At 39.9% G+C, this 16557-nt stretch overlaps 1 protein-coding gene across 1 annotated transcript in view; it reads left to right on the forward strand.

Moving 5' to 3' along the window:
• ptprt (protein tyrosine phosphatase receptor type T) overlaps positions 1 to 16557 on the forward strand; it is a 1444026-nt gene that overhangs the window by 1142441 nt on the left and 285028 nt on the right. The window contains exon 13 of the mRNA XM_041204432.1: positions 13651 to 13687. Coding sequence (XP_041060366.1) covers positions 13651 to 13687 — 37 coding nt within the window. The remainder of the gene's footprint in view (positions 1 to 13650; positions 13688 to 16557) is intronic.

Below are 16557 nucleotides of genomic sequence, written 5' to 3' on the forward strand. Positions count from 1 at the left end.
TAAAAGGGATAATGGTGTAAAGCAATAAGGAGTAAATGGTACAAGTAAAGAAACAACAGTCTAGAGGGGCTGTAAATGGTAATAGCAGAACTATCACCAGCATCCAGAACTGTTGAACAGCATTGAATCCAGAAGGCTGTGAACGGCCTAATCGAAAGATCAGATGCTGTTCTTCAAAGTTCTGTTGAATTTCATCAGAAAGTGGAGGAGGCCAAGGACAGACAGGTCAAAAAAAAAGAGTGCGATGGAGAGTTCAAATGGGAAGTGACCAGAAGCTTAGGGTCAGACTTGCGGGACTGAATGGAAGTATTTACCAAAGCTTTAGTCTCTCCAGTGTAAAGGACACCACATTGTGAGCAGCAAATTCAGTATACTAAATTGAAAGAAGGACAAAGCACCACCCCTCCCCCCCCCGGAAGAGAGTTGAAGGTGGGGTGACTGTGTGATTGGGCGGGAAGGTGCAGAATGGAGATCCCATCACCTTCCCACCCCACCCCCCGATTAAGTCTGGGTCAGGATGTCTTGTGAGTGGCCTAGTGCCTGGAAGTTATTTGGGGCCCTTAGAGGTTCATCCTGTCGTTATAATTATACAAAGGCATCAATCATTCATAAGGGATTGAGTAAATGCATTTTGGGTTAATTTATTGAGACTAGGCACATGAGAACAGATATACATGGTAAAAAGCGTGAAGACATCAGAGCTGTCTATGTACTCTGCTGAAAGCAAATATAAAACTAAAACTGGATCACATGACACTTCTTTCCAGTGATGTCATGCTGTAATCCCTTAAAGGCATATTACATCAACCTCCTTTCTCTTCAAAGAATTACATCAACTTCCTTTCTCTTCAAAGATATTTTCTTCCATTCCAAAGAAGTATAACTATTTACATGTATGTTCATGTTTTGTTATGATTATGTAAGTGTATGGAACAGATGAATCTGAGTCTAAAGTGTAAAGGTAATCTGTCAGTTTACAGACATCTTGTAATGATAATCTTGCCTGGAGGTTTGTCTAATTGCTCACAGTGACCTGTGGGGTTTTCATTCTTGGATGTTGTTCCGGATTGCATTTGGGATCTTTTCCTCAATGCAGTAGGACTGCACCGTGGTTGAGGAGCTGAAGCGGATCTGATTTGTCCTCGGTTATGCCTCACCATTGCACCTTTGTGTGTAATGACTTCATAGGACCTCGGTTCCGAACAAATCCTTGTTGCCTCGGCTGATTGCCCCATACCTACTATGGGATCCTGGAAGCGAACTTGTTGGCCCAACTGTAAACTTAGCAATTCTGTACCTGCATTTTTATCGTGCACTTTGGTCATCTTCACTTGCAGTTTTACAAGTTCCTGTCTAGTTTCTGAGAGAGTGGAATGGGTAAGTGTAGGTAGATTGGTACGACTGGTCTGCCTAATGTGAGCTGTACTGGTGATGGAATAGTTGCACTTCAATGTGTCACTCACAGACGTAACATTGCAATATATAGACCTTGCTTGGTCTTTCTACATTTAAGAATTTGCGATCTCACCATGTGAATCACTCATTCAGCTAGGCCATTAGATCTAAGGTAATGCGGAAAAGAAGTTGTGTGATTGATACTCCACTTCTCACACATGTCTTGAAATGGCATACCAATAAAGTTGCAGACTGTTATCTATAATGATCTCTCTAGGTACACCAAATAAACTGAAAATAGCACTTAAGCCTGTGCACAACAATTGTGCTTGACGTATTGTGCAATTGTCAAGTAATGGGGTACTTGGTAAAGTAGTCGATGATGATGATGAAGTCAGTGTCATTAACATGAAAGAGGTTGGATGTGACTTTGGGCCAAGGATAGGTAAGAGCTTCATTGGAATGAATTGTTCTTTGTGGTGACTTGGCATATGCTCTTGGCATGACTCACTTCTTGACAATGAATTTAATGTCATTATTCATACCTGATGAATAGACTGTCTCTCTTACAAATTTTCTCATCCGATCTATGCCCTTGTGTGAGTGAAGAGGTTGTTGAAGAATATCAGGTTGCAAAGATTCAGTACGATGTCCTGTTTGCCTTTAAAAATGACTCCCCGGGAGAAGCCTGGCTTGTCCCGGTAATTTCAAAATGGTCTCACATGTTCATAGACATGATGAATTGAATCAATAGCGGTTTTCCACAGTTCCTGTAGTGTAAAATCTTTTGCTGTTTCTTCTTGTAGCTGCTGGCATTTGGGTTGCACAAAATGTATCAGATCAATTTGGAGAACATCTTCAAGTTTGACATCAATGAAGTCAACTTGTAGATCCAAGGATGTATCTTCTGTTTTTGCTGGGTTAGGCAATCTACTAAGTGTCTCTGATGTGACCATCAAGTTACCTGGCTTGTATCTAATCTCAGTCTTAACCTTGAACCTTTCTTAAGAGGCGTTGTAATCTTGGCAGTGCACAGGTCAATGGTTTTAGCCAAATCATCTTCAGTGACTTGTGGTTGGTCGCTACCACAAATCTTTTGCCATATAGATAGGTATGAAAACACATGATTCCAAACTCTAGAGCTAATGTTTCCCGCTTGATGTTGGAGGTGATTGGATTGCATTACAGAGAGATTTTGAAGCAAATACTACCAGTTTGCCTTTTTGTAGCATGCACACTCCCAGGCCTTTCTGTGAAACATCTATGTCCAAAATATTTGTTTCCCTAGGATCATAAAATTGCAAAGTTAATGCTTCTGATAATGACAGAGTTATTGGTGGTCTTCATGCCACAGGAAAGGCACATCCTTTCTCAACAATTCACTTCGCGATGAAGATTTTTGCTTGACATTGGGAATGTATGGGGACAAGAAATTAAAGAGACCTAAGCATCTTTGAAGATTGTCCTTATCTTCAGGAGTTGCCATGGCTTTAATATCCTCTTTTGAACCTGGAGTAGGGCAAATGCCAGTACTGGAATAAATAGAACCGAAGAAGTTGATTTGCTGCATGTTGATGGCAGATCTCAGGCAGTTGATCACTAATCCTTCATTGCATGCCGATTGCATAAATAAGTGCAGATTATGGTCATATTCTTGCTTTATTCTGCTGTCAAGTGGGTTCAGTGTTAACTTGCTGGGTTTTTTAAATCTAAAATCTATTTTGGATAGTTGCCTTAAAGGGGGTTATGTAACTGGGAGTCAGGTTAATTAGTAATTTTAGGATTTGTTTTTGTATTAAGTAATTGTAGTCTTATGTACGTGCTTGAAATCCTCTTTTGTTAATAAATATTTTAATTTAATTTTTAATATCTCTAAAGTTCTTGGTGAGCTTATTACTTCTGAATTCAGTGCGTACATCTTGTAATAAATGCAAATTGCAAAACCATTGTTACAGAGTGGCCAAGTTTCCATTGTGGATTTGGTCTGCCTGGCACACATCATCTGCCATGTCATAACAGCCATATCTACTGCCTCAACAAGGGCAAGAGCCTCCACTGCCAGCGTACTTTTTACAACTCTTTGTGTCTTTTTAGATTCCCATGCCAAAGGGTAACATTTATCCTTTTCCCCAATGAGAAATATTATAAATCCTCCCGCATTCAAAAATCCATTACATAGTATTTAGTGATGAGCCTTTTGCAAACCTATATTTCATTTTTCTAAGATCACCCAGAGATATGAATGTCAAAACAATCTGCCCCATTTGTAATTGTGTCAATGTTTTGTTTGCTCAAATGATTTCTTCAGTCTTGGGATCATTCATTTTAGTGCTCAAATCCAAAACGTCAAAATTAACATCCAGTGGTTTGCCTAGCCTATTGAGTTTCCCAATTAGGCTTAGAGTTCCTTGTTTTCCATTTCAGGAGCTGCTGTATCTTTCTGGGAGGCCCTATCATGACTAATTGCAATGGGATTGACGTTCTCCAAGTAGGATTGCTGATGTAAAAATAACGTGTGATCTACTCTGCCTGATTTCCGATCCAATGTATTTAAATGCACCAGAAGCCTGACTTCCAATTTTAAAATCCATTCTGAGCCCTTTGCTGACAACCGTTTCAAATTCGCTATTACCACCCCACGAAAAAAAATCATCTACATTCATCATAAAGATGCCTGCAAGTTTCCCTCCATGGTGCCAATAAAACATTGCTGGGTCTGCTTCCAGCTGAAGGCAGCCCACCTTTAACAAAACTGACCTGACTAAGAAATACCAGACTCTGGAGGCTTCATTTAAACTGGATCTGTATTTATTTAGATTCCAGAGTGTCCCTCCTGCATTTGGCACCTCTTTTGGTGGATGGAGAAAAACGTTCCTTTGAAGTTGATGTCCCTGCAAAAAGGCAGTTTTAATATCAATGGACTTACATTCCCAAGCATTTGCGCCTAAGAGCCAAAAAAAATCTTCAGAATAACTTTTCCTGCTGTAGGTGAATCTACTCTTATATCCTGGTCACCCAATTTTTCTTCAAACCCTCTTGCCACTAGCTTTGCAAGTCCCATCAGGAAGCAGCTTTGCTGTGCATATCTGTCTATTAGATAGAGCTGGATGTCCCCTATCTGGCACTTGTGTATACCCTAAATTCTTTCCAACTATGTAGTTCTTGCTGTTTGGCATCCTTTATTAACTTATTGTCTAATTTGTTTGAAGCCACTAAGATTTCTCAATCATGTGGTCTTATGCTCCTTGTAGCATTACCAGTCTGTGCCATATTCCTTCACCTTATTAAGCTATGCCCTCTATCATGCTCCGGATTTGATCTCCCTCTCCCATTTATAGATGTTCTTTCAACAGTTCACAATCTCTTCCTAGAGGCATGTTCGTTCCCAGACCCACTGAACTGATACAGTATTTCCAGGCCTTCCATTTTTGTACTTCATGTTCCCAATCCATAGTCCTAGCCTCCTGTCCTTTATGTCATACATATAACCAGTTCTTATATTTGAGTGTCCTTCCCTGCTCTACCTACAATCGTTGCATCCCACCATTGACTGGCCCCTTCTGGCAAGTATGTAACCTTAGGGCCAACTTTCAGCAGTTGTCCTCTGGGACAAATCAGCTCATCTTGTTCGTCCAAAATATCCGAATACCTGAGCTATGTGGAGGATCCATTGGATTTATTTTGCCTCACTCCACCCCACCCCAAATTGGTGAGGTGCCTATCAGCATGATGGAGTTGATTTTGTTTTGGATACAGATTACGCAGACAGTTGGATGGAAGTGTCCATCTTCAGATACCCTGTCAACTTCAGCTACCAGGCCCTTAGTCATGCAACATATGGGTACGAGAAGTGCATGGTTCCTCGTCCCTTCCTACAACCCTTTCCAGACCCACAAGTTTGTAATCCGTATCAGTTAACCTTGATGAGTGTACCTGAACAATCTGGTTCCAATGCTGCAAAATGACTGTTTTACCATCTTTACCTATAACCTTTCCTGGGCCTTTCCACTCATTAAGTCCTTCTCTTTTATAGTATACTATGTTTCCCTGTTTAAAAATAGTTTCTGATGGTCATATATTGTGTTTTAGAGCTCGCCGAGTTTTTTGAAACTTAGGCTTTAAGGAACGCTCTTCGATCCACATATAGTGCATTTAAATACACAGAAAGCTAGAGCTCATCATAGTTTCCACCCAAGCTGGGGGATGATCACTCAGGACTGAAGGACTTCATGGGTTTCTACCAAAAACCAACTGATATGAACTGTAGCCCCCAAACCATCTGCAGTGAATTCTTGGCATGGACAGCCTATGCTAGAGCTGATATTAATTTACAGCTTGGTCTATCTGCCAATATTTTACGAAGCATCTCATCGATCAACGTGTGAATCCTTTCACACACTCAGTTACTAATGGGCTTTCCGCTGCTGTATTCATAACTATTATATTCATGTTTTCACACATATCCCAAAACTTAGTTGGCAAATTCCACCCCCCACCACTATCAGTGAGGAATTCCACTGATGGTCCCAATCTGGTCCCTATCCACTTTTCCATTACCTGATCTACAATTATTTTCTTTACTGTGTATATTTGTTGACTGGCTAAACCTTGTTGCTAAATCTATGAAATGCAAAATAAAAAAATGCTCTTTTCTTTATCCCATACCTTTAAATCCATTGCCACAATTTCATTGAAACCCATCGCCTAGGTAGACTCACTATTGGCCATGACAGGGTCCTTGTGTATTTCTTACATATATATCACATCTATCGATCATTTCCTCAGTTTAGTGTACTCTCTGTCCCTTAGCAAAATTTTTAATCTTCGTGAAGAAGAGTGGGCAAATTGCTGATAGCTTTTTGTCTAAATCCCTATCACCTGACGTTAATAACACTTCTTTAATCTCCTTAGTAGAAAAGTTAGATTTCATTAAAGGAATACAGTAGTGTCCAGATTGCTTAAATTGTAAATCCACAGGTTTTCCAAATACAGGCCTTGTCGCTTTTCACATCCAACTTCATTTGCACTTTCTTCATCGATGGCCTGCTTAACAGTAACGGAATTTCGCTAGACACTACGTCCATGCTGATGAAATGATTGACTCCAGGGAATCACTACCCTTTAAGGATTTTAGGGTATTATCATCTCCAAATCTAAAACTGGTGGAACTCTCAAATTCTTACCCCTATCCTGATCCTTGTCATTTAAGGAGTCCAGGTGGCATTTTAACCAGCCTATTCCACAGATTGTAGACATGCGTCCTCTATCTAATGCCACACAGTTGAAGGACTCTGCAACCAAGATAATCATCGCTGAACTGAAACTTCTTGTAACTAATACAATGCCTTCCCTTTGGTCAATATCTCCATCTTCTGAGTCTGTCTCGTGTTTAATTTCAAACATATGATATTGTTTAGGACAGTTCATCACAATGGTATTTGAATCACATCTAAAACACTGATTGACCACACACTGGGCGTTTCTGGAGTTCATTCTTAATTCTCCAGTTCTTTTCTCCTGCCATAATTGTCAAAGGTTTTTCTGTCCTCATTGTTTCTAGTTACAAATCTCCATTCATAATGACACATGGCGTCCCCTGTTTCTAGATGATCTCATTATCCCGTTAACATTGTATCCTTTATTTTCTGTTTTGCCTCTGAATGACTCATTTGCGTCATAAACGCAGCTGGAAAGGAATGCTTCAGGATGAATTTTTTTTTAAGAGCTTCTGACGTCTGTAGTAGCAGTATATGTCTTTCTGCAAATTTAACTCCAATCAGAGCTAGAAGCCTGTCCATATTCAATAATCGGGCACAGTCTAGTAAATGGCAGCACTGATTGCAAAAGTTCCATCTAGAAATCCCCCAGTGTTGCATGTAGTCTACTGAATTCCATTATGTAATCTTCTATGGGATTATCGTCCAACTTTCTAAATTTGTCAAAATCTGACCATGCTTCCTAAGCACTTAATAAATCAAATTTTTGATAGATCTTATCCATAAAGTCCATAATAACATCTTCAAACCTTCATCCATGTCCAAACGATCAGGCTCCAACTCTGAAAATACTTGGCATTTTAATTTGGCTTTTGTACGGTAAGGAAAGTGCCAAGGCCATTCTCTGTTTTTTTCTTTGGCAAGGACATAACCCGTGTCCACATAATTACTTAAATCTTCCATTGCTCATAGAGTTCAATCTCAGAAAACACTAGTGGGCAGTCATATCCCAAAACTCTACATTTTGATTCAGCCATTTGTAAGTGACTCCAAACACTCTGCTCTTAAAGTTAGCTCCAAAGTCTTTTGTCTGAAGAAAGTTTAGCTTCCAATCTTTTTACTTCCAAGCAGCAACCATTCTCTGCAACCACTGTTAAGCTCCAATTGTTGTTTGGAAATAAAGACCAAAATCAAGACAGACCCCTTCAGATAGAGTTTTATTACTCATGCGTCCAAGTCGAATGGAATGCCTGAGGAGGTGGCTGCGATGAAGCAGTCGCTGACTAAAGCCACCAAGGAGCTGCCTAAGAAGTAGAGAAAACCTCATAAGCAGAGCTATTCCACTTACGTGTACAGGGCGCTGACCCAGGTCCACTCTTCCACCAGAATCTCGTCCAAGGCCATGAGTGTTATGAATTCCTTCATTGTCAACATTTGAGTGCATCGCCTCCGAGGCTTTGCACCTCATTCACTACAACAAGTGCCACACCATCTTGGCCAGGGAGATTCAGAGCACCGTCCGCCTCATGCTGCCTGGGGAACTGACCAAACACGCCATCTCCAAAGCGGTCACCAAATACACCAGCTCCATTTAGGTTGACCATTCTAAAGATTATAAAACTCTCCACAGACAAAACTTGTCTCACCTGTTCTCCCTTTTTACAACCAAATGGGTACTTAGGTTGTTAACTAATAATTAGCAATTGAACTCCTTTAACTGTTTCCTTCTCCAACAAGCAATACTCAAATAAATTCTAGGAGATGGGGTGGTGTGGAGCGGGCAATGAGAGCAGGTGGGAGGGGAGTGGGAACACAATCACTAAAAATGTAAAGTCAGTGGAAGCACTTCTTCTTGTCCTGACTCCATGGAACGTTATTTTTAAATGTAACAGTAAACCTGCTTTCTGTTGGTAGCTCTGTGGGCCATGGAAGACTTCTGAAAACGCCCCTCTTATTGATGGCTTAATTTGTAAAGGAGTTCTCCAATAAATGTTAGGCTCCTAATTAACAGATTGAAGAGGTCTTAGCCCTGTTTTAGGAGTCCAGTGATTACTGGGTAGGGCAGCTCAGAAAATGTACCCAGTGTCTTCCTTTGTTGATATCATGATTCGTACCTTGACTGGGAGATGAGCCTAGCAGGAAAGACAGTGGAACAGCAATGGCAGGAGTTTCTGGGAGTAATTTGGGAGACACAGCAAAAATTCATCCATGGTGAAGAAGCATACTAAAGGGAGGACGAGACAACCATGGCTGACAAGGGAAGTCAGGGACAGCATAAAAGCTAAAGAGAAAGCATACAATACGGCGAAGAGCAGTGGGAAACCAGGGGATTGGGAAGCCTACAAAGACCAACAGAGGACAACTAAAAAAGAAATAAGGAGGGAGAAGATTAAATATGAGGGTAAACTAGCCAGTAATATAAAAGAAGATTGCAAGAGTTTTTTTTAGATATATAAAGGGTAAGAGAGAGGCAAAAGTGGACATTGGGCCGCTGGAAAATGACGCTGGAAAAGTAGTAGTGGGGAACAAAGAAATGGCAGAGGAACTGAATAGGTACTTTGTGTCAGTCTTCACAGTGGAAGACACGAGTAACATCCCCAAAGTTCAAAAGAGTCGGGGGGCAGAGGTGAGTATGGTGGTCATTACCAAGGAGAAGGTGCTAGGAAAACTGAAAGGTCTGAAGGTGGATAAATCACCTGGACCAGATGGATTACATCCCAGAGTTCTGAAAGAGATAGCTGAAGAGATAGTGGAGGTGTTAGTGGTGATCTTTCAGGAATCACTCGAGTCAGAGGACTGGAAAATCGCTAATGTAACCCCCCTGTTTAAGAAGGGAGTGAGGCAAAAGATGGGAAATTACAGGCCTATTAGCCTGACCTCGGTCATTGGTAAGATTTTAGAGTCCATTATTAAGGATGAGATTTCAGAATACTTGGAAGTGCATGGTAAAATAGGTTTCATCAAGGGGAGGTCATGCCTGACAAATTTGTTAGAATTCTTTGAGGAGGTAACGAGTAGGTTAGACAAAGGAGAGCCAATGGATGTTATCTACTTGGACTTCCAGAAGGCCTTTGATAAGGTGCCACACAGGAGGCTGCTTAGTAACTTCAGTAACACCCATGGTGTTCGAGGCAAGGTACTAGCATGGATAGAAAATTGGCTGTCTGGCAGGAGGCAGAGAGTGGTGATAAGGGGGTCCTTCTCAGGATGGCGGCCGGTGACTAGTGGAGTTCCGCAGGGGTCAGTGTTGGGACCACAACTTTTCACTTTATACTTTAATGATCTAGATGAAGGAACTGAAGGCATTCTGGCTAAGTTTGCAGATGATACAAAGATAGGTGGAGGGACAGGTAGTATTGAGGAGGTGGGGAGGCTGCAGAAGGATTTGGATAGATTAGGAGAATGGGCAAAGAAGTGGCAGATGGAATACAACGTGGGGAAGTGTGAGGTCATGCACTTTGGTAGGAAGAATAGAGGCATTGACTATTTTCTAAATGGGGAGAGAATTCAGAAATCTGGAGTGCAAAGGGACTTGGGAGTCCTAGTCCAGGATTCTCTTAAGGTTAACTTGCAGGTTGAGTCGGTGGTTAAGAAGGCAAATCCAATGTTGGTATTTATTTTGAGAGGACTAGAATATAAAAGCAGGGGTGTGCTGCTGAAGCTTTGTAAGGCTCTGGTCAGACCATATTTAGAATATTGTGAGCAATTTTGGGCCCCGTATCTCAGGAAGGATGTGCTGGCCCTGGAGACGGTCCAGAGGAGGTTCACGAGAACGATCCCAGGAATGAAAGGCTTAACATATGAGGAACGTTTGAGGACTCTGGATCTATACTCGATGGAGTTTAGAAGGATGAGGGGGAATCTGATTGAAATTTACAGAATACTGAAAGGCCTGGATAGAGTGGACGCGGGGAAGATGTTTCCATTAGTAGGAGAGACTTGGACCCGAGGGCCCAGCCTCAGAGTAAAGGGAAGACCTTTTAGAACAGAGATGAGGAGAAACTTCTTTAGCTAGAGAATGGTGCATCTATGGAATTCATTTTCACAGAAGGCTGTGGAGGCCAGGTCATTGAGTGTATTTAAGACCGAGACAGATAGGTTCTTGATTGGTAAGGGGATCAAAGGTTACGGGGAAAAGGCGGGAGAATGGGGTTGAGAAACTTATCAGCCATGATTGAATGGTGGAGCAGACTCGATGGGCCAAATGGCCTAATTTCTGCTCCTATGTCTTACGGTCTTGATCAACCAATAGGGGATGTTTGCTTCTCGATGGAGTCCATACATATGTTTCCTGCACTGCAATATACCACATGGTCTTCAGCTGAGTCTCTGTTATCATATGGATATGTTAGCTCCTAAATAAGCGACATCTGCTGTCCACTAAAAATTCAAAAGTCAAAAGAACTTGTTGTAAATTTCATATTATTTATCTTTGCTGAAGGCCATTAAATCATAAATAAGTTTCACTTTTGATAATTTCAATTCAGACTGGCTCGATGGAATGAACATCTCTCAAGTAACCTTCAGAATCCCAATGTTCATGAATTTATAATTCAGTTCCAAATGTAACCCAGGATATAAATGGACACAAATTAAACTATATTGTCAATCTCACTCAAAGGTGCCACAGAGAAGACGAGTGTGGGAAATCAAGAAAAATGTGTCACACCGGAATACTTCTGAGATTATAGCTGAAGCATATTGAAGGACCTTCACTTCTTTAACACAATAGCTCACCTGCAATTGCTTGATGCTAATAATGGGGGTTAAAATGTATTTAATATAATGACAGCACTTTTGGCTGAGAAACCTCGATAAAAGATCGATGGAAAGAAGGTGTATAAAGCCAAGATAAATCAAAAAGTCATTAGGTGATATGAAGCTTGACAATTGGGAGTAGAGTCTCCACTCTGGGTGCAGTTAACAATGGGGCCACAAATTGCATTTATTTTTATGAATTGAATTTTACGCTCAAGATTCTACTCAAACTTATTTGCATAGCAGTAAAATCTTCTATGAATCAGCACAACTGGGCATCGTCTCAGAATGTAACTGTTTCCTCTCAGCATTGAAAAATATTTCTTGAGAAATTTATGTGGTAACATGAAGTTATTTTTAAATAAAGCTGGAAGTGGGTTAATCATCAAGAATTTTAATAAGTTTGCCTAGTCCACCACCTGGGAGTGACTTGATCTTAGGTAACTGGAAACCCCTTTAAAAAAAAACTGCACACAACCATTTACTAGTTTCATTAAGGGTTGATGTTTCGAGTCCTCATGAGCCTTCAACAGAATGAGTGAATCTTAGGAACCCCCCCCAGAACCACCACTTCTCCTCCCCCCCCACCTTAAACCAGCTTATATTTCACCCCTTTCCTAAGATTCACTCAGTTCTGTTGAAGGGTCATGAGGACTCGAAACGTCAACTCTTTTCTTCTCCGCCGATGCTGCCAGACCTGCTGAGTTTTTCCAGGTAATTCTGCTTTTGTTTTGGATTTCCAGCATCCGCAGTTTTTTGTTTTTATCTACTAGTTTCATTGTTGTGCAGTATAGTCAGTTATTTTCTAAATTTAATACTTTTAACATTTAAAAGCTTCAAAAAGATCCCTCTTAGCATCTCTGCACCTAAAAGATAGTTTTATTTTAACAGCATCCTCAAAGGCCCGCAAAGGGGTGCAATAGGGGAAGCTTCCCATGGTGATTAATTTGATTGGGGCCATGGCCAGTTTTATGGGCAAGGCCAGCAAAGTGTTCATTAAGTTAGCGCTAAAGATTGTACTTGAAATTCCTCAATTCTTTCCACTAGTTTTGCCAATTTTGAGTGAATTGCACTGAAAAAAAATCACTCAGTGGAAACTCCAGGCCCTGAATTCTTCACCTTAATTAACAAAAGTCAACAGAAAACTTCTGAGAATATGGCTGTGATATGACAGCAATATTTCCACTAAAATACATTGGAGGTAGCCTGATGATAGGGTCATTGATGAGGTAGTTCCAAAAGAATAAGGGTGAGAAAATCAATCTCACACACTATTCCATATTGCCCTGTATGGTCGCATCAAGGATTGACAGAGGTCCATATGTATTAGCCTACTCTGAGATTAAAATGGGTTCATCTATCATATGTGGGATTACATACATAGGATATACTGTGCTGAAACAGGGCAATCAGTCCAAACAGTCCATGTCATTTATGCTCCATTTGAGCCCCCTCCCATTTTTTCTCATCTAACTCTATCATTGTGATCCTCTATTCCCTTCTTCCTCATACGCTTGCCTAATTCCCACTGAAATGCATCTTCACTATTCCCTGTGGTAACAAGTTCCACGTTCCTGCCACTCTTTAGGTAAAGAAATTTCCTATCGGATTTCTTGGTGACTATCTTACAATGATGGCCTCCAGTTATGCTCTTCTCCACAAATGGAAACAATCTCTCTGTATCCATCTATCAAAACCTTTCACAGTTTTAAAGACCTCTATTCAGTCAGAGCTCAACCTTTTTACAAGAGAACAGAGACTCAACCTGTTCACCCTTTCCTGATATGTATACCCATGCATTTCTGGTGTTGTCCTTGTAAATCTTCTCTGCACCCTTTTCAGTGCCTCTGCACCCTTCCTATGATATAGCAACCAGACTGCATACAGTACTCTTAATTGTGGTCTAACCTAGGTTCAATACTGGTTTTGCGCAACTGCCCTACTTTTCAATTCTATCCCTCTAGAAATAAAGCATAGTTCTTGATTTGCGGCCTTGCCAGTGTGTGGCACAACATCGTCAATTATTTGCACATTCTGCAAGTTTATTAATGTCCTCCTGTAATTTGTTGTAATCCTCCTCAGTATTGATAATCCACAAAATTTGGTGTCACCTGCTAGATTAGAAATTGTGTTTTTGATTCCAAAGTCCAAATCATTAGTATAATTTATCTAATTTACAAAATTGCAAGCCATATTGGGTTGGTAAAGCTCTCCCAATCAGTTAGAATCAAGCCGTTTGTGTTAGTATAACAATGACGCATTTTTTTCTCATTCCTCATAGGAGATCAAAATCAGCTGTTTGCGACTGGCAACAAAAGGTAAGGGGATTTCCTTTTTTGGCTTGCATTGTTCAAGCCCAATAACCAGCATCACACACAAAAAGAAAACATCTTTTTACAATGCTTGAAGGACATGTGGAGAGAGAAATTCTCAATCAGTGCTTGACTAAATTGGTTGCTAAAATGGCATGTTTGTATCCTGCATGAACTTATGTTCTGATTACATTGCCTGTTATCTTCAGCATTTATGGATCATATTGTGTAGATATATGTATGTGTGTGTATATATAATATATATATAATATATATATACATATATATATAAACTATTTATTTTACATTGGATTGCTACTCTCATTGTATTGTCATTTCTCTGCATGATTTAACAACAATAATTGTCTAGAAATTTAAAAGCCTGCATCCAGATGTCTACCATTTATTTCTGAACATTTACCCCTATTTACTTTGTAGGTTTTATTCTCATACTAGTTGCATTAAATTAAGTGAAATGCAAATGGAACTCATTCAATCATTTTCAGTTAGCATTTCTATGCTCAGGCCATTTCTTATATGCTATCTTTTTCCACAGCACAGATTATTTAAATTTTGCCTGTTTTATGAATATCACTTGTCTCTCTTTAGATGTGGAACACGGTATTGATACTTTATTAAGCAAACTGAAGGCAAAGTAGCAGAGCCGCATTTGCATTAAAGCCAACTATCATAATTTATTCTTTTGAAATTAAAATTGGAGGCTGAGGTATCATTAAAACTTTAATCTGAAGTAATTATTCATTTCTCTTGGGGTTTCCAGTTTTATTTTATAGCATGGGGGGGTTGTGAGATATTATCAAAGGATATTTTTCTTGGTAGACTTGCTTCTTTCTTTTTTTTTCTTATGCATGCTGACCTGGAACTTTCCCTTTGTCTTAACGGTAATAGGTAGGATTCAGATAACTACACCGTACATACTTGTCATCCCAAGTGCAGGTGATTATCTACTCTCTCAAGTCAAAAATGTTAATTCCTCTCCAACCCTATGCAAACTGTTGTTTTAAAATGTTATCTACAAAGTAACTCATATTCTTATAGATTTAGTGAATATCTTGTGTTAAAGAGAGTACTTTGACCTACAACTGGAGACTCTGCTGATAGCTCAGTGGATAAATGCACTGGAAGGTATGGTAGTGGGTCATAGAGATCAAGGAGATGTGGGTTCAACTCCTGCCCAGTACCAAATTAGCTAAATGGTAGGAGGAATACAACTGGACCTCAGTCTCCCTGAACTGTGTAAGGTGGGGGGGAGCCCTGGCCAAGTGATATTGCTGGAAAGTGCATGTCTGTGAATATTGTGTGAGGCAGGATTGAGCTTCACTCTATTGCCCACAGATTCAATAGCCTGTCAACATTTACCATCGAGGCTCATAGGTGAATAAAGGCAAGTTGGCTGAGTTACCAGCATTCTACAAGCACCTGTGGAACTGTATCCTAGAGGAGTCACTAACTGCAGAACAAGAGAATTGAAAAATTGACTGATAGATATAGTTTACTGAGTAAATGATGTAGGCCTTCTGAACTTTAACTTTTTCAAATTAAAGGGGCAGAGCTTCATATATTTTAGAGATTTGGGTATGGATATCAGCTTCTCCAACATACTTTACTCTCCATTAATTTCAGTGGTTTTCCTGGTACGTGCTTTCATTTCATAAAGCTCTCAAACAGCAACAGGAAATCATAAAATAAGTTCATAGTATTTTTAGAAAAACAGCTGTGTATATGTGGGCGATATGAATGCTTCTAAACAGTTAATATTATGGCTAGCTAAATGTGTGTCCAGAATTTTTATTCAGAAAGTTTATTCAAACACCAAGCATTCATTGATGTATGTCACCTCAGAAGATGATCATGTATTCGAAGATGGAAAACTTTTGTTGCCAATTTATCCAAAGGTGCTGCAGGCCATCTCTGGAAAGTACTTAATACCTTCCAAGATTAATTATCTATCGGGGGAGATGGTGGCATAGTGATAATGTCACTGGGCTAGTAATCCAGAGGCCCAGGCTAATGCTCTGGGGACGTGGGTTCAAATCCCACCACAACAACTGGTGGAATTTAAGTTTCACTTAAATTAATTAATCCAGAATATAAAACTAGTCGCAGTAATGGTGACCATGAAAACATAGGACATATCCTGAAGCCTGCTCTGTCATTCAACTAGATCATAACTGATCTTCTACTTCAACACCATCTTCCCACACTATCCTCGTATCACTTGGTGTCATTGGTTTCTAGAAATCTATCAGCCTCTGCTTTGAACATATTCAAAAACTGAACGTCCACAGCCCTCGGAGATAGGGAATTCCAAACACTGCTGCTAAGGTGTATATATGTATGTATATTTTAACAATGGATGAGGTTAGGGTCAGGTAATCTAAGAATAATGGTATCTGATCTTGTTCTCTATAACTTAATTGAATTCCTTCACCCCAGCTTGCCATTTAATATATTCAGTTTGGTTCTGACAAAACATGAACTAATTAAGACAAAAACAGAACGTTGGATAGTAAATTTAAAAGAAGTTTGTTAAAAGAAAAGGTATACTTCTTTAAGACAATGAATCTTTACAACTTCATGTGGGGCATCAGTCCTTAGAAGCATAACCCTCACAAACTCCTTTGTCAATTCTTGTTAAGGAATCCTGCCTTGGGAACCTTCAGTACAAGATGTTCAGAAAAGATAGGGAAGGAAAGAAAGGAGGAGGGGTAGCAGTATTGATTAAGTATAATATTACACTGCAAGAGAAAGAGGATGTTCTGGAGGTGTCTAGGACATAATGTAATTGGTTCTAAACTAAGAAACAATAAAGATTATTGGATGTATTCTATGGTTACCAACTAGTCAGAAAGATG

The sequence above is a fragment of the Carcharodon carcharias genome, chromosome 14 (assembly GCF_017639515.1).
Source record: "Carcharodon carcharias isolate sCarCar2 chromosome 14, sCarCar2.pri, whole genome shotgun sequence".
Lineage (NCBI taxonomy): Eukaryota > Metazoa > Chordata > Chondrichthyes > Lamniformes > Lamnidae > Carcharodon > Carcharodon carcharias.